Consider the following 26,108-nt stretch of genomic DNA (forward strand, 5'->3'; position numbering starts at 1 on the left):
AACCAGGCCAGAAGATGCCACGGTAAAGCGCAGCGTTCGACTCACAATCGCGGTCAAGTCCCGGTCACGGGTTGACTCGGAACATCCATCATTATTCTCCCTCCAGCGTCAAGAAAATGAGCGGCCACCTCGATAGGATGCCAACCGTCAGACCGTGTTTTTGGAGGAACAGCCTCTGCCAAAGGAATGTGGAATTTCTACGTACGTATGTACGTACGTGTGCGCCCCAAACTTCTTTTCGCGCCGCACGTAGCCAACCGTGCTAATCGGAGGGTGCGGGGTCAGGCCCGCCGCCAGAGATGGGAGCGGGGGGTGGGGGGTGGGCAGAGGGTGGGGGGGGCACGCACGCTCCGACTTGAACTCCCGTTGGTGCCAGAGGTCCAAAGTGAAACGCGTGCTCGTCTCGTGATGACGACGATGGCAACAATCGAGATAAAGGCGGAGAAAAAGGTACTATTTATTTATTTTTAAACGGAGTCAATTCCTGAATGGGTAACCCGTGGTGGGCAAACCGTTCCGTAACCCATCAACTCATCAGTCTACTCTGAAATTTAGTAAAAGTCGCCCTTTTAAGATTTCTTCCCGAGCCCCCTCCCACCGCCTCTCTCTCTCTCTGTAGCAACAACGGGCAGGGTGGATGGGTGGGGGATGAGGTGAGGGGGGGTGAGCCCACAGTGTGCCCCCTGGCTCACAAATCATGGGAACATTCAGACGCTGTCTTTCCGACAGACCTGTTCTTCACCTGAGGACGGCTGCTTGCGTTGTGGCCGAAACGTCGTGAAAATTATTTTATGATGTTTTATTTTTATTATTTTATTACTTCCCTTCTACGTGACTTTACCGAAAGAACCAAGAAGATGAATCCCTGCAGTCACGAAAGCTTTAAATCGAAACATGGGAACCGACTTCGTGTCCTAGTGCTCTGCCTGGGCCGGAACCAGTCTGACAGCAGGCCAGCACGGGCCCGGTTGCCAAGTGGCAACAGCCCAGCTGAGCCAGCGTGGCACTCTCACGGCAAGGGGTAGTTTCCCAGAGCCAAACCGTGCTACGCTGGCGTCACGAGACGTCTGAAACCCGCTCGGGGCCAAGCCGGGGCGGGCACGGCTCGGCTCGGCTCGCGCAGTGGAAAAACTGCCCTGGCGCCTCCTGAGCCGCACCAGGGCTGACCACGGCATTGCACGGCTCGGTTGTCGGTGTAGCAAAGAGGTGATGGAGAAGCAGAGTCGATCACGGAGCCTGGGCCGGAACTGGGCCGGCAGTGGTTGTGGAAAGGACGCGCGAGCCACCGTTCCCCGTGTGGCTGGTGCCCCCCTGGGCTGCGATCACATGACGCTGCACCAGGTCCTCCTCCTCCCGTTCACAGGCTCCGTGTCATCTTCGCTGCTCGAAGCCCTGGAACTTGAGCCTGGGTGATGGAAAACGACGGGCGGGGGGGAACGGGAGGAGGTTTACAATGGCTGTGTCAAGACACACTGGAGAGATGAACTATTTTTGTATCTCTGTCTCTCAGGGGATTGAAAATGGCTATGCCACAGATACTGAGAAAGCGCCATCAAGATCCTGGTTTCAAAATACCAAGGCCAAGTCTGGATGTGTCTCTCTATCTGTCTCGGGGGGTTCTTAATGGCTGTGTTGAAAACACCAGACTGATTTAGAATGTGAAGTCCAAACTAAACTATTTATTATTTTACTAGGTTAAGGTCCACTGAGCTATATTGCTATTTTTCAGAAGCGACCTGGCTATTTCAAATGATAGCTCAACGAAGTGGCTCATCACGTGGAAATGTACGGCAGCCAAATACATAAACAAGTGATGTTCATTCTAAGTGTGGAGGGGAAAACCGGAGGACCCGGGAGAAAAATCCACGTGGCCACGGGGAGAGAAAGCAGACTCCAAATATACAGCAGGTGTCAGGGGTCGGGATCGAACCCACGACCTCACTGTATACCAGGCGAAGTAATTAACATCTTCAAGCCACTGTGGTGATGAGATAGAGACGCAGACTCCAAATATACAGCAGCAGGCGTCAGGGTCGGGATGGAACCCACGACCTCCTGTAGACCAGGCGTGGTGCGGTGGCGAATATAAGTGGAGGTCTCATCGTGAAGAAAATACAACGCAGGCTACGGTCACGGCGCTCTGCCGCAGCTCGGCGGCGGTGATGTCAGTGGCGAAATGAAAAGTTTTGGACTGGCGTGAAGATCTCGGATGTGGCATGACGTATTACCACTTCAGCAGCATCGCCGGTGTTGCTGTTGTAGTAGGGACAGCGACCCGCACACACCAAACAACTCGGGAGCGCATGTCTCGCCGATGGTTACAGCCAGCAGCATCATCATCACCATCAGGCATAATACGGATACCGGTTGTAATTACTGGCGAAACGTCGTACTCAGATTGTAAATGTTGTGGATTTGCTCTCCAACATACCGGTGTGGCTGTACTAGTAACGAATTGGCACGTTCTGTTTATTCTAGATTTGAAGCTTTCGTGACTGCAAGGATTCATACTCTTAGGTTCTTTCGGTAAAGTCACGTAGGTAAAAATAATAATAATAATATAAATAATAATAGAAATAAAATCACTTGATACAGTAAATTTAGCTGTGACGGTTCCACCTGATGACGGAGACTTGTGTTGCCTCCGAAACGTCGTGATTTATTATTTAATTTCTATTATTATTATTATTTTTTACCTACGTGACTTTATCGAAAAAACCTAAGAGTACATTCTGCTTACGTGACAAACCTTACTAATTGGCTGTTTCGGGTGGTGGCGGGTTAAACGACACATTGATATTTCCGCGATCTAACCCAAAAAAAACCCCGTATATTATGGATGATATTGGTCGCGAAGGCCTACGTGTTAAACCATCCGGCAGTTGTCAAAATGTTCTTGGGCAACTGCATGACGACGAAGACAGTCCCAAAAACACAAGTACCAGTAATACCAATTTAAAGTTTCACATTGATAATGTCCAGTCGATCGGTTGATCGATCACCCGAAGGGCCGACAGCCGCAGCCTCTGGGTAATGTGGCTCTGGGTGGTGTGGCTCTGGGTGGTGGGGCTCTGGGTGGTGGGGCTCTGGGTGGTGGGGCTCTGGGTGGTGTGGCTCTGGGTGGTGTGGCTCTGGGTGGTGTGGCTCTGCGTGGTGTGGCTCTGGGTGGTGTGGCTCTGGGTGGTGTGGCTCTGGGTGGTGTGGCTCTGGGTGGTGTGGCTCTGGGTGGTGTCGCTCTGGGTGGTGTGGCTCTGAGTGGTGTGGCTCTGAGTGATGTGGCTCTGAGTGATGTGGCTCTGGGTGGTGTGGCTCTGGGTGGTGTGGCTCTGGGTGGTGTGGCTCTGGGTGGTGTGGCTCTGGGTGGTGTGGCTCTGGGTGGTGTGGCTCTGGGTGGTGTGGCTCTGGGTGGTGTGGCTCTGGGTGGTGTGGCTCTGGGTGGTGTGACTCTGGGTGGTGTGGCTCTGGGTGGTGTGGCTCTGGGTGGTGCAGCTCTGCGTGGTGCGGCTCTGTGTGGTGCGGGCTCTGGGTGGTGTGGCTCTGGGTGGTGTGGCTCTGGGTGGTGTGGCTCTGGCTCTGGGTGGTGTGGCTCTGGGTGGTGTGGCTCTGGGTGGTGCGGACGTACAGGCTGGCGGTGCCCCATCCGCGTGGCAGAGGGGCGGGTCATCCGAGTGATATTTGGTTGCTATAAATTTACACGTGATAAGCCGCTTTGTTGAGCGATCATTTGTGGCCAGGTCGCTTCTGAAAAATAAGTGAATACATCGGTGGGCTTTGCCTGGTAGGATGGGGATGGCTTCGTTTAATTTGCATGCGTTTAGGTGACCTGTTCGCTCTTTCCTGTACTCCCATCGTGTTTTTGTATTGTTTGGCGTCGTAACGTTCTTACCTCGCGCCCCTTCTGGACATCTGTGGAAAAGAGCTTCACAGGCTTATCGGATTCCTCCTCCAGCGTAAATAAAGATTGTGTTTCTCCGCTGCACTCACCGAGCGAGCTGTCGGAGGCCGAGCTCTCGTCGTCGCTCCAGACTTCTTCGTCGCGCTCAAACTCGCGCCGGAAGCTCGAGGCCACAACGTGTCTGCACGCATGCACGGACAAAGATATAGGCTCCCCCGTGTAGCCTTAACAGACTGAGGCTGAGTCGACCTAGGGGAGGCCGAGGACCGGTTAAGATGTATGTATACATGTTAAACTTCTTTTGAACGGTACGTAGCCAACCGTGCTAATCGGACGTGCGATTAGCACGATAATCGTCACTGGCGTTCATGGCCGTGAGCGGGAATCGAACTCGGGTGGCCGGGTTCGTAGCGCGGCGTGCTAACCACTGCACTACCGCTCCCCAAACACAGACAAAGACAAGGCTCCCCCTCATAGCCTCAACAGACTGTCGGGGTAAGTGCTGTGGCGAACACCTTTGCAGGCCAGCACGGCACACGAGAGAGTGGGTGGGCGGCACCTGTGGCGATGTTTACACACCGCACCGGATACTCATTTGAGGCTGAGTCGACTTAGGAGAGGCCCAGGACCGGTTCAGATAATCGTCACAGGTGGTGGCCTTGAGAGATGAGTGACACGTACCCGTGCGTGAGTGACGAGTAACCCCACGTGTGCCAGTGACGTCTGCCCGCGTACCCGTTTTCGCGGTGGTGGCTGTTGGCTCCGCCCCCGTGCGGGAGCTCCTCCCACAGCAGCAGGCTCCGCCCCCCCGTGCCCCAGCGCTGCAGGCCGCTGGGGGTGCAGGTGGTGGCGACGCAGAGCAGGCGGGGGGTCGCCTCACCCCCCAGCGTCGCCATGTACGGCTCCCCGCCCTCCGCAAGCAGCCGCACTGAACGCACGGTGGGGGGGGGGGGGGCAGGGGAGGGGAGGGGTGACGAGCGAGAGGACGGAAACACGAAACTAGAACTCATCTTCTTGGTTCTTTCGGTAAAGTCACGTAGAAGGGAAGTAATAAAATAATAAAAATAAAACATAATAAAATAATTATCACGACGTTTCGGCCACAACGCAGCCGTCCTCAGTGACTTTACCGAAAGAACCAAGAAGATGAATCCCTGCAGTCACGAAAGCTTTAAATCGAAACTAGAACTGTTTTTTATTTTATCAGGTAAGGGCCACTGAGCTATATCGCTTGTTTTTAGAAGCGACCTGGCCATTACAAATGATAGCTCAACTAAGTGGCTTATCGTGTGAACATCTACAGCAGCCAAATACTGCAAACGCGTGCGGTTTATTCGAAATGAGGGAAAAACCGGAGGACCCGGAGAAAAATCGACTCGACTACGAAGGAGAGAGAGAGACACGTAAACTCCAAACATACCGCAGGCATTAGGGTCGGGATCGAACCAATGACTTCCTGCACACCAGGCGAGGTAGTTAACATCTCGCCACGGTGGCGCGAGCAGTGGCTGCTCAGGTGCAGAGGTCGCAACCGGGTACCCGATACCCGTACCCTACCCGATACCCGGCTACCCGTACCCGGCCGGGTACGGGTACGGGTAGCCGTTTGCAACCCTGGTGCGGCCGGGTACGGGTAGGCCGTGAGTCACTGGTGAGTAACCGTTTGTCACTCATTTCCCAACGTCTTGTCTCTTCTCACAATTCAAGTTCCTAGAATCAATCCACCCACGCCTGCAACATGGCTTCATCCCAGAGGTCGCAATCGGGTACCCGATACCCGTACCCTACCCGTGCCCGGCCGGGTACGGGTACGGCCGGGTACGGGTACGGGTACCCGTTTGCGACCCTGGTGCGGCCGGGTACGGGTACGGGTAAGGAATCAAAACCCGTTTGCGACCTCTGCCCCACCGCTCACCGTTGATGTAGCCGTGACCTCGGTCAATGTCGTAGCCCGCGGACAGCATCAGGCGAGTGTCGCCATCGCCGCCACCGCTCGCCGTGGACAGGCAGTCGGTGAAGCCGCAGTCGCTGTTGTGGTTGGGCAGCTTCCGCAATATGGAGCCTGATAGGGAGGGGGGTGGAGGGGGAAGGGCGATAAAGGAGGGTTTCAAGTTGATTTTGAGTAACGAGGTTAAGAACTCAAGGGACCAGGATGAGTCTCATTTGCAAGAGAGACCTGGATCAACAAATGTCCCGCACCTCCGATTAACGTGGTTGGCTACTTACGGTGCGGAAGAAGTTCTACATACGTACACACACACACATCACGGAGAGCATCTCTCATGTACAAGGGGATGGGCGATTAACGCCGTTAGATGTGACTTACCGAGCCACAGTCCTGCCCGAGCGGGACCCTGACCCCCTGTCCATGACCCCGACTGGGACACTGACCGTGCCCCGACCCTCACCAAGACCCCGATCGCGACCCTCACCGCGACCTCGTGACACTGACCGCGACCCCGACCCCTGCCGCGGCCGCGACCCTCACCAAGACTCCGAGCCCGACCCGACCCTCACCAAGACTCCGACTTTGCCCGTGACCCCAACCCGACCCTCACCAAGACTCCGACCTTGCCCGTGACCCCGATCGCGACCCTCACCGCGACCTCGTGACATTGACCGCGACCCCTGCCGCGGCCGCGACCCTCACCCGTCCGCCAGTCGAGAACCCGGATGCTGGCGCCTTCGTCGGCGGAGTAGAGGAGGCGGCCGTGGGGTCGCGGCCCCGCCAGGAGGCAGCGCAGGGGGGACACGCCACGGCGGCGCCCGTCGGCGCTCCACTCGTCGCCCTCCGTGCAGAAGAGCAGGTGCAGGCGGGGGCCAGGGCGCAGCTCCCACACGCGCACCTGGCCATCCCGGCCACCCGTGCACGCCAGCGAGCCGTGCAGCTTGCGCCGAGGGCGGGAGGGGAGGAGCAAGCGAGAGACGAGAGAGAGATAGAGAGACGGAGGGAGAGCCCGAGGTGGAGGAAGAGATCGGAAGATAGAGATGGGCGGAGAGAGACAGAGAGAAATGGGGAGATGGGGAGGGAGAGAAAGAGGCAGGGAAGGAGAGAGGCATGGAGAGGGACGGGGAGACGGGGAGAGAGAGATGGGGAGAGAGAGATGGGGAGAGCGAGAAGGTGGCAGGGAAGGAGAGAAACATGGAGATAGGCAGGGAGACAGGGAGATGGGAGGAGAAAGATGGGAAGATGGGGAGAGAGAAAGAGGCATGGAAGGCAACAGGCGTGGACAGAGACAGGGAGCCGGGGAGATGTGTAGAGAGAGATAGATGGGGAGACAGCCAGAGTGACAGGAAGATGGGGAGATGCAGAGATAGGTATACGGTGAGACAGAGTAAGGGATATAGGGGTAGCGGAGAGAGAGAGCAAACGTGAAGTGGGAGTAGTGAAGAAGAGGAGGGAGGGGAAAGAGAGGAGCAGGTTGGGGAGAAAGCGGAGGAGAAAGTGAGGAAGAGAGATTTAAAAAAAAAGAAAGAGAGAGAAAGAAAGAAAAGTAAGAGGAGAGACAGACGTGAGGAGAGAGAGCGTGGGAGAGAGACGGGGAGAGATAACAGCCGTGTTTACACTTCCCTCTTGCGTCAGACACAAAGACACATGTGGACACACAAGTGACAGGTCCTCGGCAAGCTGCATTGGCTTCCCCTTGCTGAATGAATACATTATACGGTCACACTCATTACACACAAAGTGTTTGCCACAAATAAACCACAATGCCTTGCATAAATCACCACGCAAACGGCGGTCATCCTCGCAGCCGCTTTTGGCTTGGCATCTATACATCGCGCGCTTTCAGATGCGCTTCTGCGGCCGTCTGGACTGCTCTTCCTTCTCAAATTAGGAAGCCAATGGAGCTATCTTTCTATATACAAGTAAAAAATCGTCTGCTTGTCGGTTTGTGGCTTTATGTGTGTTCGTGCGATTGCGAAGGATTTGGCTCTCCAACGGTGGGGTTGACGTTAAATAAATAAAAATAGCCAGGCACCACGCCGTAAGCCCCGCCGTGAGCAAGCGCTATTCATTTTTCACATCCGTCAACTTTTAATAAGTTAAATTAGCGATTTAGTGCGATTTTTATGCGCTATTTCTTAATTTATTTATTCATGACGGGTGCACGACCATACCAACTCACGCGCCTTTGGTGGGGGGGGGACAGCCCATGCCAAGTCGCACGCCTTCGGTGGGAATGAGGGGGACATTTTCTTTCGCGTAAAAAATGCTTTAAGAATACACTAAGCACCAGGCTTAAATCTTCACTGTGTGATGTCCCCCCCCACCCCCCAATGCGTGCAGTTACTACTATATACAGTCGCTAGATGCTACCACTACAGGCCGTAGATATTACTGCAGAGCGGCCGGGGAGATCGTGGCTGGGAGGGGGGGGGTCACGGGTAGCAGCCCAGCCCACCAAGGTGCCACCTCGGCCGGCTGGACAATCTAGGCGAGGCCGGAGGCTCTGCACGGGACTAGGCCTCACCACGCCACTCTGTCAGGTGAGTACTTTGTGCTATAGAGTCGATAAATACTGCTATAGAGTCAGCATGTACTACTGTAGTGATAGCAGGTACCACCACAGTCAGTATGCACTGCTGTAATCATAGCAGGTACCACCACAGTCAGTACGCACTGCTGTTAGATTTTTAACAGTAGTTTTGATATATTTTTTGGCCCGGGCAACGCCGGGTATATAAGCTAGTACACTTTTAAAACTAATTTCTTTAGAACTGCTTTTTGTGTTTAGTTTATTGTCCTTCCCCCGTACCTCCAATTAGCATGGTTGGCTACGCACGGTGCAAAAGAAATTCAACGTACATAAATACACAGGCAGGCACACATATGCTTGGGCGCACACACACACACACAGACACGAACACAGGTGTGCTCTCACCTGCAGGCAGGTGATGGCGTCTTCATGAGCACGAAACGACTGCACGCTGGCGCCCGTCGTGAGGTCCCACATGTCCAGCTTCCCTCCGTCTCACCATCCCCGGCACACACACACACAGACAAAGATCCCCATATTGCCTTAACAGACTTTTGGGACAAATGCTGTTAGTGAGCACTGATGAAGGCCAGCACAGCACATGGTGGGGGGGGAGGGGGTGGGTGGCCAGCACCACGCCCGAGTGGCGATGTTTGCACACCACAGTAGGTACTCATTTGAGGCTGAGTCAACCTAGGGTCGGCCCAGGACCGGTTCTGATAATCGTCATTGTTGTTGGCCGTGAGCGGGAATTGAACTCGGGTCGCCGGGTTCGTAGCGCATCGCGCTAACCGCTCCCCAAACACAGACACGCACACAGAAACGCACACACACAGACAATACGCTCAGGAGCATAAATGCCAATGTTGAGGTCTGATAGCCACGAGAGGGCTACATTAACAGTTAATCATAATTTACTACAACATTCATTTCCGTGCCATTCTCATAGGACAAGGCTATCACAGAGGCGCAGCTATATTTCACAGACACAGTCTGCGGTAGATTCACAGTGCAGGAGGAGGGGGGGGAGTGGTGGCGGTGATGTTGCTGCTGCTGTTGCTGCTGTGCATGATACCCACCGAGAGCAACTCGGCATTGAGTCATGTTTCAACATTTAGAGAATTTGAAGCGTGTCGCGGGGCACACGACGGACGGCCTACTCTTTTTGAGTGACGTCACGGGATCTTGAACGTCGGTGAGCGCGGTGGGACTAAGCTCCGCGGAGTTTCTGTACCCCCCCCTTTCTGCGTCGCGGTTTTGTACTCTGTACCGGGCTCCAATTTGGAGGGGGAAAAAATAATCCGTGTGTGTGCGTGTGTGTGCGTACGCGTGTGCGTGCGTGTGTGTGTGTGTGATGGTGCTCCCGCGAATCACCGGACGCGGAGAGGAGGAGCCCCGGCTCGGGGAGGAACGCGATCGCCGAAACGGGGCTGTAGGTGTAGACGCTCCGCACCTCCTGCCCTGAGCACACACAGACAGTCCCCCATGTATAGCCTTTAACAGACTGCTGGGGCAAGGGCTGTTAGCCAGAATCTCACACACACACAACAAAGATCCCCCGTATAGCCTTTAACAGACTGCTGGGGCAAGGACTGTTAGCGAGAATATCACACACACACACAACAAAGATCCCCCATAAAGCCTTTAACAGACTGCTGGGGCAAGGGCTGTTAGCGAGAATCTCACACACACACACAACAAAGATCCCCCGTATAGCCTTTAACAGACTGTTGGGGCAAGTGCTGTTAGCGAGCAGCACTTATGAAGGCCGGCACGGCACACGAGGGGGTGGGTGGTCAGCACCACCGCCCTTTGTCTCCCCAGTGGCGATGTTTACTACACCGCACCATGGGGAGGCCCAGAAGCGTTTCAGATAATCGTCACGAGTGTTGACCACGAGCGGGAATCAAAATTCGGGTCGCCGGGTTCATACCGCAGCGCACACCAACCGCTACACAATCGCTCCTCTCACAAAGATGTAACAAGAATAATAATCATAATCAGAACGTTGGTTACAAAAGAGAGGGGACCATTTGGGTGCATCTGGCTGGTTAGGGCAGGAAACCAGGGACAAGCTGCAAGGTGGCCAGAAACCGGAGCCAACGATTGTCCAAGCTCCGAGGTCTGCCAGTAGGGGGCCACGATTGCTGTGTGTAATCTCAATTGTGTAATTTTTATGATTATTTTATTATTACTATTTCAAATTTTGTCAAATTTGGACCGTGACGCCGGCGACACTGTGGCCTACCCTTGCGAAAGACATCACGAAATCTCTAACGTCCGCCATGAAGCAAACGGCGCGTGGTGTTTTACGGTGAATGCACCCGCGGCGTTAACCAGGAAGGCCGCTGGGTCTCAACCGCGAACCTCTACAACGGGCGCAGCGAAGGAGCGACCGTTTTGGGGCCGCGTCACCCACGACGACGACAATCGCTTGTTTTTATAGAGCACCCTGTGTCTCAAAGCGCTTCGCATGCGACGATCGACACGCATTGCATCTATATTTCTAACGTCTCAAAGGGCACCCTCCAGCGGCAGCTGTCCCCCGTGCGGCACAGGGTGACTCGGCACCCAGCGATCGCTCTCTTCACCTGTGCGCAGAGACCAGATCTTCACTGTGCAGTCGCTGGATCCACTCGCCAAGAAATCCTCATCGTCCGCGCAATCAAGAGCCTTCCCTGAACACACGGCAATGACACACACTCCGGTTTAGCGATTGCTCTGGTTTAGCGATGGCTCTGGTTCAGCGACGACCCCGTTTAGCAAAGGCCCTGGGGTTCAGCGAAGGTGCATTTTTACCGATGGCGGTGGCGGTGGCGGCTGGGGCGATGGCCACGCAGGTGACGCTGCCCGTGTGCCCGCCGAGGTTGGCCTCCTCCGTGCACGTCGCGGCGTGCCACAGCTTCACCGTCGTATCGCGGCTGCAGGCGACGTCACAACGACACGGCACAGAGCACACGAACAAATGCTCGTACAATACAAAAATGCAATCGCGAAATATGCGCAGGGAAGTGACAGGGCCCAGAGGTACCACTATTTTCAGAGGTTCGCGGAACGATTGCAGTGGCTGCCCTGGTTATTACTGCAGGTGGATTAACCGTAAAATACTACGCACCGTCTGCTTCACATTGGTTCGTTAAAGATCCTGTGGCGTTATTTCAAACAAGCAGCCCATTGTGTGCTAGGCATCACGGTCCAATCGAAAAATTACCCCCAAATTACTGAGCTGTGCCGGCCCAGTATCGCGGTGGCAAGATGTTAACTCCCTCGCCTGGTATGCTGGAGGTCGTGGGTTCGATCCCGGCCCCGACGCCTGTATATATGGAATTTGCGTGTCTCTCTCCCCGTGGTTGCATGGATTTTTCTCTGAGTACTCCAGCTTTTCCCTCCACATTTATAAACGTACATTTAGAGGATTTGGCTGCAATAACTTTCTAGATGATGATGAGCGCACTTCGTTGAGCCATCATTTGTGGCCAGGTCACTTCTGAAGAAGAGCTACGTCACTCAGTGGGGCCTTACCTGATAAAATTAAAAAAATAGTTTGGTTTCAAATAGTTTAGTTTTAGTTCCTTCCTCCGGGGATGGACTTGAGTCCATCACCGCTCTTAGGGACGATGATAGGTTGATAAGTTCAGCAATGCGCGTGTGTCATTTATTCCTGCCTAAGTGCTCCTCCCTCTCCTTTGACCATTCCCCAGCCCCTTCCCCACTCCTCCCGGCACTCCCTCTCCTTCCCCCCTGCTCCCTCCACTTTCTTTTTAAAGTTATGTTTCCCCTCACCGTCCCCTCCTCATATTAAAATACACACAGCCCACTCGTGGTCCCTGATCGGTGGAACAGCGAGCCCACTCTTCCCCCCCCCCACCACCTCCCTGTCTTTAAACTCAGGAGCACAAAGTTGGGGACTGAGGTCCGCGGAGTTTCTGTAACCGCCCTGCCTGCATCACGCTTTGTACTCTGTAAAATACATAACTTCGACATACATATATGTATGTACATATATGTATGTCGGTGTTATGTGAGTGGACGTGGGTTGACATCCACTCACGTAACATTGACATACATATGCATTTAATTGATGAAGTTATGAATGTATTCCCTTGTGTATCTGGTACTCTGTGTAAAAGCATTCGGTAAATAAATAAAACTGGGCTCCTATTAAAATAAAATTTAAATTTTTTTAAATTCTTGTCCGTCTCTCTCTCCGCACGAGGGAGAAGAGTGCCCCCACCTCCCCCCCCTCTCTTTCTCTCTCTCGCGAGAGCTCGCGTGTCCTTGCCTGCCGGAGACGATGTACGATCCGTGGAAGGCGACGGCGGTGACGAGGTCGCTGTGACCCACCAGCGGCGTCACGGCGAAGCGCGCGTTCCCCCAGCGCTCCCGCAGCCGCCGCAGCCCCGCCGGGGCCGCCGGCTCCACCTCTTTCTTCGCCGACACCACCGCCGGCGCCGTCGTCACCGTCGGACGCGTCCCCGCTTCTTTCGCTGACGGGCACAAGCGAGCAAGCGCGTGTCGCTTGAGCTAAACCGGCCGGGGCTAGAAGGCCCGCGCACTTCCAATCTCGAACGGCTCCTCCAGCTGCCGCTCCGTCGCGGCGGACGCCAAATGCGCACGCACGCACGCACCTGTTTGTCCGGCGCGTGTTGGCGTCCCCTCGCTCCGCGCCTCCTGCTTAGGCTGCTTCGCGGGCGCACACGCGGTCTCTGGGGCAGCGTGAGCGGAGCCCCGTGTCCCGCTTCTGCCGCGACAAAAACGGGAGGCACAACAGTGGAGTTCTCCACCGCGTTGCGGTAACATGGCGTCACGACGATCGCAGCAGCCGGGTGACGATGTCGCGACAGCGCACGTTCACCACCGTCAACGCCGACACGTCACAGCGATTACGGTCGCCCGTTCAGGCATCTGTAGCTCGTTTCTCCTTACAAGCTATTCTCTACATCATAAACGCATGCAGTCGACAACAAACCTTTTCGCTGTATGTGAGTAGGATGCGAGTTTTCTTTCAAAGGATGGATGCATTTCTTTATCCATCCTATCGATTGTCAAAAAATATTTTATACAAATCGAGTGAAACTATAACGTGGCACGGAATCGAGTCCTCCTGAGCCACATGGTCAGCTGGTGACGATGACGATGAGGTCGACTGATCGCTCACTCGCCCATTACACCACACTACGCAAACCATTGCAACAACGACGCCCGTCATCCGATCATCGGCAAGGTGGCAGCGCAGCAGTAACATTCGCGCCTCACGACGACGTCCTGGGTTCGACTTCCGACTATCTGCGTGGAGTTTGTATGTTCTCTCTGTCTGTCTCTCTTTAGGTCTGTCTGGCAATGTCTATTCACTTGTCCAACTGCATTCCTGCCTGCCTGTATGTCTCTCAGTGTATCGGTGTTTGTCCGCAAGTCTGTTTATCATTTTGGACGGCAAGGCAGCACAGTGGTAACACTTGTGCCTCAAAGCAAGATGTAACTGGGTTCGATTCGTGTCTTGGGTGCCTTGTACAGAGTTTGTATGTTCTCCCATCGTTCGGCACGGGTTTGCTCCGAATTCTCCAGCAAAAGAAACTGGGATTGGCAAGAAACCATCCCAATGCTGAAAACATGACCTGCAAATTATTCAATTGGGACTAAACACAGAAACATCAGCCGCCCTTTGCGAAAACTTGGCAGGACCCTCCTGAAAAAGTCTGGAAACTTTAGCGAGGCTTTCCTGCGCAAATAATCGTAATAATAACAACAATAGTAATACCCAAACAATGTGGAGACACTGCGTTGGCAGTGGCGCAAAACTCGACACACTCACCAACAAAACTGCCTTAAAAGGAAAACAAAAATAAAAAAATGTAATCCATGACGTTTTGGGCCACGGCCCTCCTTCATAAGCACGTAAATTCCTTGGTAACGACCGAGCTGTTGCGCGTCTCGGTCTCACGTTCGCTTCATGCTGTCGCCTCCGTCGTGCCGAGGCGTAGGCTCGGCGTCGGGGGGCGTTGTGGTCGATGTCACAGGATCAGGCTCGGCGACGAGGGGCGTTGTGGTCGATGTCGCCGGCGCGGGGGGCTCCGGGTCCCCCTCCCGCTCCGCGAGAGCCCTCAGCAACCCCGCCAACCTCCGCCGCAGCTCGCATTTCTGGGTCACCTGCGTGCGATTGAACAGTCGGCGCTACGATATGCGACAACAACGGTCGCCGTTCGCCACTAGGTGCTTCGGTTTTTCCCTCCGCATTTGGAAATATGCATTTAGAGCGTTTGGCTGCTATAAATTTGCGTGTGATAAGCCGCTTCGTTGAGCTATCAGTTGTGGCTGGGCAGCTTCTGAAAAAGAGCTACATAGCTCAGTGGGCCTTACCTGGTAAAATAAAAAAGTTTAGTTTAAGTGGCAGCGACATCCCGACGGCACCTGTGCCAGGCCAGGTGTACTTTGAGGCCATCTGAAGTGTCGAAGGCTCTGTTCGCCTTCTGGCGTTCTCTGGTCTGACACTGGTGAGACTAGGCCATGAAGAAGGCTGTCTCTGGTGTAGGCCAATCAGTTTCAAAGACAATGCTCTATATATTATCAGAACATGATCATTTGCATGTTCACCACAAGTACGTGTGGTTAATGGAGACTTTATTCCTTGCAAAAGGTTTCTATTTGGTGTTTGAACATCTTAACACCTGTTGTATTGCTAGAAAGGGTAGAACCTATTATTTTTTATATTTAGAAGGCTCGCTGGCAGGAGGTCACGGGGCAGACTCAGGTGCTATGGGTTGACCAACTGAGATGACTGGCAGATGCACCAGCGTTACCCCTCCTGTGCCAACTTGCTGCATTTTAGCCGCCTGCCGGCTCCGCTCATGGTTGCGAGCATCGCTCCTCTGCCCTCCGTTGTTGCTGGAGGACGACCGACTGCCTCCAACTCCCCAGTAGCGTCCTTCACGAGCCTCCTCACCCACTCACACCACAATACAGTTAGACCCCGGCTTTCATCGGGGAAGATGCGTTCCTGAAAGGTGCGACGTTGAATATCAAAATGACGTCAATCAAAGATATTTACGGGGTTAGGTGGTGGGGGCGAAGGCTGAGAGACGACAGGATAACTGAAAAATTAACCCGTAAAAACAAAGTTTTTCACTCTAAATCCTTTATATGCGTGGCAGCTAGAGTCCTCTCGTCCTCTGCCTTGAGATGGCTGCCACCTATGGGTCAGATGATTGTCTGGCAGCATTAAGCAATTGGTAATTAAATATTTAAAAAAAATTCCCTAAACAGTGTAAAATTTTGGAAAAAATTTTACACTGTTTAGGGAAAATTAATTGTCACGCACAACGAGTCTGTGTGGAAAATGTTAGCTCGATTGGATCACGGGAAGTGGGTTAAAAAACGACCGAAAGATTTGCACGGTCGTAAGCGCGCAAGCAAGCAAGCGAACTTAATATAAAGGATTTAAAAAGGACGGACGATGCCTTCAGCGACGTGAATGTGGGGGTTGAGGCGACGCAAATCGGGTAGCGGTATTAATGAAGTGACGACGTGTTTGCGAAACTACGTAAAGAGGGGGAGGCTTAAATCGGGGTATCCACTGCTAGATGAAGCCTTCCGCCAAGTCGCCGCCACCTCTTTGCGGTTCTGCGATGCGACAGTTACACCCGGCATTTTAAGTTTAGTAACAAAAATTGCCTCGGTTTATTTTGGCACAGGTAAAAACCCAGTCGTTTTCGATCGTGACCTGGCTACTCAATAGAAACCTGGTTCCAGTAAGACAAGTGAAAACAATCTAATAACAACTGTACTCTGTCAAGGTAAAACACATCTTTTGTTTTACCCGGTAAGGCCCACTGAGCTATAGTTCTTTTTTTTGTTGCAGAAGCGACCTGGCCATAAATGGCAGCTCAACGAAGTGGCTTATCACGTGGACATTTATAGCTGTCAATTACTCCAAAGGCACGTTGGTTCTAAATGTTGAGGGAGAAAAACCGGAGGACCTGGAGAAAAATCAACGTGACCACGGGGAGAGACACGCAAACTTCAAATATACAGCAGGCTTCGTCTTCTTGGTTCTTTCAGTAAAGTCACGTAGAAAGGAAATAAAAAAATAAAACATAATAAAATAATATAATTGTTTTTTTTAATTTCCCTTCTGCGTGACTTTACCGAAAGAACCAAGAAGATGAATCCCTGCAGTCACGAAAGCTTTAAATCGAAATATACAGCAGGCGTCAAGGGTCGGGATCGAACCCACGACGTCCTGCACACCAGGCGAGGTAGTTAACATCTCGCCACTAAGTTACGAATGGGCAGGGTCGTGCATCGACAATGGTGCACGTATATGGGCATTGTGTAAACATCAAATGTCAAAGCATTATGACTATTAAGCCACGGATTAATCTGGCTGTCCGCCTGATGCTGCTTGCTGCAATTACTGGCGCAACGTCGTACAGTACTCAGATTGCAAATGTAAAACTCCGGTGTGGCTGTACCAGTAACGAATTGGCCACGTTCTGTTTACGTGACAACCCTTTACTAATTGGCTGTGTCGGGTGGTGGCGGGTTCAACGACACATTGAGATTCACGCGATCTAACTACCCCCCTCCCCCCCCATATATTATGGTAGCCCGTGGCTTATTCCCAGCTCATAGACAAGTATCCAAAGCTAAGCAGATCTCAGCCTGGACACTACTTTGATGGATAGGCGGTCGCTCACGCACTCGTCAGCTGTAAGAGACACTGTGGCGGGCACGTGTCGGCTATCAGAGGGCAGTGTGGCCGCACCAATTGTTGAGTTGTACTTCTACACGCCCAGCCGTGCTCTCCCGCATTCACTATTATAATCGGCGATGACCAGCGTGGTGAAGTATGGTCAAATACAACAACAAAAACACCCCACCCCCCCTCGCGACCCGCAACGGCATCGGGGATGAGTCCCGTCATCCAGCAGTGGGTTGACACAAGGGCTGTTAAACACGAAACGCGTGCTGCCAATGCGGTGCAGCGTTCAATGTGGAGTGACAGTCACACGAGGTGAAGATTCATCCAGCGGTGGAGAGAGCGTGTGGCCCCGGCTGTACGAGGCACATTCTTAGGTTTTTTCGGTAAAGTCACGTAGGTAAAAAAATGTCAATTAATTAAAGTAAAATTTTAATTTTTTACCTAGGTGACTTTACCGAAGAAAACCTAAGAATATGAATCCTTGCAGTCACGAAAGCTTCAAATCTAAAATTAATGGACGAGACACGTTGCAAACAAAGCTCGCGTTTCAACTTCCCACTGCACATCGACAGCGCGTCCTCGATCCCGCCTCCCCATTGGCTACGACTCACACGGCAGGGCGTGGCCAGAGGGTAAATCAGAGTGGGCGTCACCCACTCTGGCCGATTCCAGCCACTCACGTCCCGAGACGCACGACACACACAGCGACGCATGAGTGTTACCAAATCTAAACACGGGATTTTGCCGCCCTATTAAAATAACAACATTAACATTTTCTTTGTCAAAGTATTAAATTTTTTACTTTAATCGCCTCCTCCTCCGTGAGCGTTCGCGGCAGATGTTCGAGGTTTTCAATCTGCCTCAGCTTCTTCCTCAGTTTGCGAATCTCGCCATCGGGCGAACGCCCGCTCTCGGCCATAGAGGACCTCCGCCGTTCGCGTCTCACAATCTCCAGTGCACACAAGCAAAGGAGGAGAGGGGATGGTACGACGCCGTTGCTTATGAGTAGTGGGGAATTGTGTTTCCCATATAAGGGCATGGGCGGAGCGTTTGCAAATGAGATGGGAGTGGACTATGCTAATATATGTTAATTAGGTAGAATGGTGGTGGGTGTGTGGGATGGTGGTGGGTGTGTGGGATGGTGGTGGTCGGTGGGTGGATGGTGGTGGGTGGGTGTGTGGATGATGATTGTGGGTGGGTGGTGGTGGGTGGTGGTGGTGGTGGGTGGGGGTGTGGGTGGATGGTGGTGGTGGGTGGGGGTGTGGGTGGTAGTGGGTGGATGGTGGTAGTGGGTGGATGGTGGTGGTGGGTGGGGGTGGATGGTGGTGGGTGGGTGTGTGGATGGATGGATGATGGTTGTGGGTGGGTGGTGATGGTTGTGGGTGGGTGGTGATGGTTGTGGTGGTGGGTGAATGGTGGTAGTGGGTGGATGGTGGTAGTGGGTGTGTGGGTGGTGGTGGTGGGTGGGGGTGGATGGTGGTGGTGGGTGAGTGGATGGATGGTGGTGGTGGGTGAGTGGATGGATGGTGGTTGGTGGGTGGATGTGTGAGTGGATGGTGGTGGTGGGTGGGCGGCCGGGTAAATGGTGGTAGTGGGTGGGTTGTTGGTGGTGGTGGTGGTTGAGTGGTGGTGGTTGAGTGGTGGTGGGTGAGTGGGTCGGTGGATGGATGGTGGTGGTGGGTGTGTGAGTGGATGGTGGGGGTGAGTGTGTGGGTGGATGGTGGTGGGTGGGTGGATGGTGGTGGTGGGTGGGCGGGCGGGTGGGGGTGGGTGGTGGTGAGTGGGTAGGCGGTTGATGGTGGGTGGATGTGATGGTTGGTGAGTGGTAAGTGGGTGGATGAGTGGTGGTGGGTAGGTGGGTGGATGGTGGTGGGTGGGTGAATGTTAGTGGTGGGTGGTTGGTGGTGGTTGATAGGTGGTGGTGTTGGTAGTGTCCCCGACTGCCCAACCAGCAGTATAAATGGACACACCAAATGTAGTCGACCGGCAGGTCACGTGTGGTAGGATAAAATGTGGGTGTTCCCACGTCTTTCACCATGGCGTATGACCAATGTGGAAGAGTAGACCAAATACACACAAGACGGGCTCTCCAGAGCTCTGTCGAGTGGAGATCATTCCGCTAAAATTGTCAGAAATTGCAGGACCGCACCTCTGTCTTTACGCCTATACTACTACTACGGATATGTAGTGAATATAGATTTGAAGTTTTCGTGACTGCAGGGTTCCATACTCTTTGGTTCTTTCGGTAAAGTCACGTAGCTATAAAATAAGTTAAATTAGTGGGCCCACTTCAGCAATTGTTTCTTGCTGTGGTTATCCCACCTGATGACGGACGCTTGTGTTGTGCCCGAAACGTCGTGAGTTAATTTATTTTTTACCTACGTGACTTTACCGAAAGAACCAAAGGATATGTCGTGGTTGAAGATCTCATCCAGCAGTGGATTTACCATGGTTGAGGATGATTGTACAAGTGATTCGGTGATGCAGATGCGTTGGCAGTGGTGCACAGGCACTTAACTAAATAAAAACCGTAACATTCGTGACAGCATGTGCTTATGAAGGACCATTGCACGAAACGTCGCCGGTTATATATTTTTCTAAGGCAAAAAAAAAACCTTAACGAATTTTTAAAAATATGTTTTTATTATTGACTGGATAAGCGTCGCTGCAAGAACAGAAATACAAATTTATTTTGACTTGAGAATCGAATAAGGAAAAATTTGAGGCGCGCGTGACGATTAATCGAATCGTTTTATGAGCGAACCCTATTATGCTAATGATCCGTTATTCTAATGACCCGGTATGCTAATTATCCGATATGCTAATTACACGGTAAACGTAAAGGCACGTTTATGCTAATTATCCGGAAGTGAGCGTTTTAAAGCCCACGCGCGCGCAACGCTTGCTAATAAAAATCGGAAGTTTCCGCCGGCAAACCGGAAGTGTATATTAATTAGCTCCTTATACGAGTTAATTATCCCCCGCCCACTCCCACCCACTTTGCTGGAGTGGGCGGGGCCATGATGGGATGGGCGGGGCCATGATGAGGGGGGGGGCGGGGCTATGAGTGAGTGAGTGGGTGGAGAGGGAGGGGTGAGGGGGTGGGGAGGAAGGCGGGGCCCGCGCGGGGAGGAGGCGGAGGAGAGCGCGAGGGAGCAAAGAGAGAGCGCTCGAAGAAAAAAAGCGGAGACGCCGAGCCGAGAGAGAGAGAGAAAAAAACTCTCCCCCCCCCTGTCCGTGTCTCTCGCAAGCTCGACTCGGAGCGGCCAACGGCAAAGGTGCGTTTCGCTGCAAGGCGCCGAGCATTCCGCTTTTCGCCGTCACCACTTCGTATTTTATTCGTCAGCCGAAGCGGTGTTTTTTTTACAGCAAGCTGCTCGCTCGTTAACCGTCGTAACGCTGTCGTTTAATTGATTGCCCGCGCTTTATTTTTTTTTATAAAAAGGCGCGTCAGGTATGCGGAGCCTTGAGGGGGGGCGGGGGTAGGGGGGGGGGCGTAGCTGAGGGGCGGGGCCGTTGGGGGGGGGAGGTATAAAAGCGCGCGATCGCCCGTTGCATTTCCCAGCGCGCATCGGGTTCCTCCGGCGTTCCCATTGGTCGGCGTGCGCGTCACGTGCCTCGCCCGCGCCGGTCGGTGGGCGGTGCGCGCGCCACGATCTCGACCAATGGGAGCGCGCCGTTTCCCGCCAACGCCGCGCGTGTGCAGTAGAGATTTTAAAAGGGCGGGGCCGGGTGGGGAGGGGTGTGTGAGGGGCGGGGCCCGCGTGGGGGGGGGGAGTGGATGAGGGGAGGGGCCGAGGGGGGGTTTGCGGGTAAAAAAAATGGCGGCTCTTTTTTTCTTTTCGTTTTTTTATCTTTTTTTTCTACCCCCATTTTTTTTGCTTAAGAGTTTTTTTTCTTTTGCCCACCTCTCTCCGGCTGAAGTGGCGACCGCCAACGTTACCCGTGGCGAAATTGAGGGAAATTAATTGCGCGACAAAATGTTTTTTACCTTTGAAAATAACCAACATACGTGTTGTGTGTGTGTGTATATATATGTAAACGCGCGCACCAGACAAAAGAGCCCACTGTTTTATTTAAGCTCACATTGTTAACGAGCCCACTATTAAGTGCGAATTTTAATGAGCTTCCGACACAAGTGATGCGAATGAGGAGGCAACGTGATTATAAAAAAAACAGCACAGGGCAATCAAATCCCCCAAGCCGCCTTTGTCTCGTTTGTTTAAGGCTGAGCCGACCTAGAGGTGGTACAGGCACGTCTTGTCTATAGTTAGCGATGGTGCTATCAATGCTGGCAATATAGTGGTGGTTTAACTCCTATCATAATATTGTGCATGTATGGTTGTGCGTACGAATGCAAAACAGTTTGCGAGCATCTATTGTTACAGCTCGTTACATCGCTGGTGATTGTGGTGGTGGTGGTTATTGATAGTGGAAGTTGTATTGGTTAAACCACGCGTGTTGTGTGGTCGTTTTAAGGCCGAGTCGACGTAGGGGAGAGCTGGCCTGTTGAGAATGGCTGTAAAATCGTACAGTATTGAAATTCCCGTCTCGGCAATCCATCCTTGGTGAACGATGTTCGTAGTGGACACGCCAATGCAACATACAGTACATACAAATATGCAGGTATTCGTACATGCAGTTGTCATAGGATTATGTGTACACGTAATATAACTAATGTAATAATATACGTGCACAGTTCCACACGTAAACAGCTCAAAATACACTGGGTTTTCTGTGTATATTTACACAATTATATGCTCACACGCGTGTACATATACACACTTGTACACAAGCATGTACATATGCAACACGTGTACATTCACGTTGCCACGTGTACTTTGTAAAAATGCAAACCTGATGTACATAGTATACATGCACATACACACGTGTACTCACACGTACGCGTATACCTACACGCACGTAAGCACATACGTATTCGTACTTGCACACGCGAGTCAGCGTGAACACTTACACACGTGTAATACAAATGCAAAGGTCCCCCGTATAGCCTTTAACAGACTGTTGGGGCAAGTGCTGTTGGCGTGTAGCACATGAAGGCACACGAGGGGTTGGGGCCAGCACCATGCCCGGCCGTCTTTGTCTCCTCGGTGCTGATGTTTAGCCATCGCAGCAGGTGGCTAAACATTTAAGGCAGAGACGATCTAGGGGAGAGGCACGGGACCTCTGCAAGATAATCGGTACCGGTGTTGGTCGTGAGCCAGAATCGAACTCGAGTCGTCGAGTTCGTCGCGCTGTCCGCTAACCACTGCACCACCGCTCCTCACACACACGTGTATAATGCACACGTATACATTCACGTAAACATGCATTCCAAACATACACACTTCAATGCAGGTAATTCTGTGTGCGTACACAATTATAAATGTACAAATACACGCGCAGCAGCATACGCACGTACTGTCGAAATGCACAAGTGATTACCATATATGCAAAACTATACCCACACCTGTATGTGGACACATTAAAGTACTATACTGTATATATATTCACAAGCATACGAAAACACCCTTGAGTACATATGCAAGTACACATGCATGATTCAGTACACAATATATACGTAGACACCCATCTCGTACATCACGTGCACTCTGCACCATGCAATCATACATGCAACTGCCCACACTCCACATGCACAGACACATGCATTACGACTGCGCACGTATACAAGCATGCTTGTCCACACATGGACACAGTGTATATAGTTAATGTACAACTTATGCATGCACAAACAAGTACAGTATGTGTACGTAGGCACAGTGTGTACAGTGCATGTCCAACGTATGCATGCATACAGTACACGTGTAGTATATGACATACGTGTACTCATTTACAGTCTTTTGTCAATCCATTGCTTGATGACGACCTCCCCACGACTTGTACTGAACTCCTATTTGTGCTGAGCACACACACGTGCACTCTTTAGCATCTGCACACGCAGAAGTGTAACCGTACACGTCCTGTGAGTGTAAACAGTGAACGTACGTAGGCACACATCATCACACGTAATGCACAAAGAATATCGTCACACGCGAGATTACGTAAACATGTATTTACGCGTGTGTGGACATGTACGGCCGTGTACACATTTCCTACATATATGCAGTGCTAAATACTAAATGCAATGAACCGTACACAGGGCCATACATTTGCTTTACACAAGTATACGTGCGTGCACACACACATCTTCACACTCAATGTGCAGTATTACACTCGCGCGTACACAGCGTGTTGACTCGCCACCCTTGATCAATATCCTGCGTAGTGTGTACACCCGTGTGCACGTGCCGTGCGTTTTTGTTGTTGTTTAGTTTAGTTGGCTACGTACGGTGCGAAAGAAGTTCATCATATTGTACATGCACAGTGCGCATTCTACGTGCGGTACAGTTCATACACACGGACACACAAAACAAACACCCCACCACCTCCCAAATGATTCTTTTAGACCATAAAACAAGTGTAAGTGCACCTACGAAGGGTCGATCCACGCGTGTGAATTGCAGCACGCACGAGTGTGCGCGCGCGCCAGTTGACACGCCCACGTGTGCTGCACGCGCACGTACTGTACTACGATATCCGAGCACGTGTGGGTCGTTACCACGGCGGCCGTGCCAGGCTAGGTGCACTCCGAGGCCACGTGAAGTGACGGATGTCTCGCTGGCAATGCGATCATGGGACAGACCCCCCCCAGGTGCCCTGGGTTGACTGAGATGACTGGCAGATGCACCACCTTTGCCGCTCGTTGTTGTGAACGTCGCTCTTTTTTTCCTAATAGCGTACTTCACGAGCTTCGCCCACAGAGGCCGATCTTAACACTGCTGGTTACCGGTGTTAGGCAAGTCCACAGCCTCCTGTACCACATCAGTCCAGCTATTCTCTCGCTGGGCATGCGGATTACAATGACCCAGCCATAAAGAACGTACACGCTTGTACATGCACACACGTGCATACAGTACAGATAACATGAGCTATATGTAAGCTCCTGCACTACTGTGTGTGTGAGAGAGATGGATGGGGAGCGGTAGTGTAGCGGTTACCGCGCTGTGCCGCTTATGGCAATCATCGGTGGCGATTATCTGAACCGGTCGAATGCCTCAACTAGGTCAACTTTGCCTTAATTGAGTAACGCGATGCGGTGTGTACACATCGCCACGAGGGAGACGAAGGCGGCCTGGCCTGGCGCTGGCCACCCAACCCCCCTTTGTGTGCTGTGCCGTGCCGGCCTTCATATATAAGGTGCTCGCTTACGGCACTTGTCCCGACAGTCTGTGAAGGGGGGGGGGTCTTTGTACGCACTTTACGTGGAAGCTCATAGTCAAACATAGGCTTACGGGTCAACCAACGTGGTGTGTCCGTGCATACTTCGCACGGGGAGCGGGAGGGGTGTCGATCGAGTCCTAGCCAAGGGGAGGAGTAGGAGGGGATGGTGCTTTGTGGTGATGATAATGGTGATGATGATGGAGATCGAAGGATACTAATGTTGATGGGGAGGAGGGAGTGAGTGAGATGAAGACTGGGTGGGTGTTTGACTCCGCCTCTGAGAACATGGCGACTGCGGCTGCCATTTTTGGTTTTTTTTTCCTTTTGTCTCGTTTGGTTTAAAGGGAGGGAGGAGAGAGTGGAGCGATGCGGAGAGAGAGAGACGCAGAGCGAGAGTAAGACAGACTGGATGGTGCACATACAGAGGGAGGGGGGTGTCAGTGGCTCACCTAGAGCCCCCCCCCCCCCCATTTTGATTTGACTGAGACTCGTTGCGTGCTGCTGGAATGAGAAATGTTGTGTTTTTCTTAGGGGGCGCGGGGAGGTTCGTTATTTTTTTTAGTCCAAACTCTTTACTTCCCCCCCCCCACTTCTGTTTTGACTACGTGATGGCTGCGTTTTTTTTTAAGTACTGTACTGTTATTTTTCCTTAAAAAATGTGCCACGGTGTTATTTTAAAGACTTGCATGTGTTCCCCCCCACCTTCACCAAATGCAGTGGCGTTTATTAATGGTGCATTGTGATGTTCCAAAATGTAATGCAGTGGTGGGTATTTGAAGGCTCTTTTAGAAAATATTTATACGGTAGTGTAGACTTGTGTAAATTGTACAGCATTTCATACTAAGTACCGTACACGTTTTAGAAAAAAAATTATACGTAAATGACTGGAGTTTGTGTTTACAACTTTCTAGAGAGTACTGTCAGTTGTGATGTTTCAGAGGCGTCTCCATTGGCGACTGAGCCAATGGGGGGTAATTCCACATTCCCATGACGGGGCTGGAGAGCAAAGCTACGAATGACGACCGCAGTTCACTTACCACAATGTAGTACTTTATCAACACCCTAAAGGAATGATGATGGGTTGAGATGAAAAATGGGATGAATGGTAATCTGCCACTGTGATTGCTAGATGCCTTATTACACCATCCTATTGGATTATGCTCTCTGTCCCAGACAGGCAATACACCTAATTCTAAAATATATCCTGTATATAGATGTAAAGTACAGTACTGGATATTAAAATAGTGAAATACGCTCTAATATACTTTCAGCAGTATGTTTTTATTATTTATACAGTAGTCATTTTAAGGTACAGTACCGTATTTTAAAATATGCTATGTAAGCCCCGTTAGAAACTCCGCTGTGCGTACTTTATTTTAATAACGAATTTATTTGATTGTGCAAAACTGCGTTTTAAAAGGCGAATTTCAAAACTCAATTATGTGTGTGCGCTTTATGTTTTTAATACTCGAAACAGGACCGACATTTGAAAACATAATTCTTAATGTTGCCACATTTTTAAACAATCGTTTTTTTTACTGCTAAGTACACTGCCTTAGTCGGGCCGTCACTTCACGTGGCCTCGGAGTGCACCTAGCCTGGCACGGCCGCCGTGGTAACGACCCACACGTGCTCGGATATCGCAGTACAGTACGTGCGCGTGCAGCACACGTGGGCGTGTCAACTGGCGCGCGCGCACACTCGTGCGTGCTGCAATTCACACGCGGGGATCGATTAGCCAGCCCCATGTGCC

The 26,108-nt window shown here is 52.0% G+C and overlaps 2 protein-coding genes across 6 annotated transcripts in view; one reads left to right on the forward strand and one right to left on the reverse strand.

Annotated features, from left to right (window-relative positions):
- Positions 1-446: 446 nt before the first annotated feature.
- On the reverse strand, positions 447-18,055 carry LOC144730749 (uncharacterized). The gene is made up of 13 exons (XM_078611478.1): positions 17,877-18,055; positions 14,318-14,523; positions 13,005-13,117; positions 12,659-12,863; positions 11,176-11,297; positions 10,968-11,054; positions 9,751-9,837; positions 8,782-8,870; positions 6,546-6,783; positions 5,811-5,957; positions 4,631-4,823; positions 3,985-4,076; positions 447-1,405 (listed from the first exon to the last, which is right to left on the reverse strand). Exons 1-13 carry the CDS (start codon positions 17,991-17,993, stop codon positions 1,323-1,325), a joined length of 1,779 nt encoding a protein of 592 aa, XP_078467604.1. The 5' UTR covers positions 17,994-18,055; the 3' UTR covers positions 447-1,322.
- Positions 18,056-20,188: 2,133 nt separating this feature from the next.
- Positions 20,189-26,108, forward strand: part of LOC144730750 (zinc finger protein 362-like) — a 63,775-nt gene continuing 57,855 nt past the window's right edge. For 2 of the 5 annotated variants that reach the window (XM_078611481.1, XM_078611480.1), the window contains exon 1: positions 20,189-20,352. Coding sequence is in view for 3 of the 5 variants with exons in the window: in XM_078611479.1 (XP_078467605.1) it covers positions 24,722-24,750 (29 nt within the window). In the remaining 2 variants the exon portion in view is untranslated. Of the gene's footprint in view, positions 20,353-23,804; positions 24,751-26,108 lie in introns of those variants that run through there. The other 3 variants (XM_078611479.1, XM_078611483.1, XM_078611484.1) reach the window with 3 other exon arrangements.

This window comes from Lampetra planeri, chromosome 36 (genome assembly GCF_965212315.1).
Source record: "Lampetra planeri chromosome 36, kcLamPlan1.2.h2, whole genome shotgun sequence".
NCBI lineage: Eukaryota > Metazoa > Chordata > Hyperoartia > Petromyzontiformes > Petromyzontidae > Lampetra > Lampetra planeri.

Excerpts from the sequence above, each read along its gene's own strand:
- LOC144730749 (XM_078611478.1), bottom strand. The coding sequence starts at position 17,993 with ATGGCCGAGAGCGGGCGTTCGCCCGATGGCGAGATTCGCAAACTGAGG. Across the intron at positions 12,864-13,004 it reads AACACGCGCCGGACAAACAG|CGAAAGAAGCGGGGACGCGT; the intron begins GTGCGTGCGTGC and ends TGTGCCCGTCAG. Across the intron at positions 11,298-12,658 it reads TCGTACATCGTCTCCGGCAG|CCGCGATACGACGGTGAAGC; the intron begins GCAAGGACACGC and ends CGTCGCCTGCAG.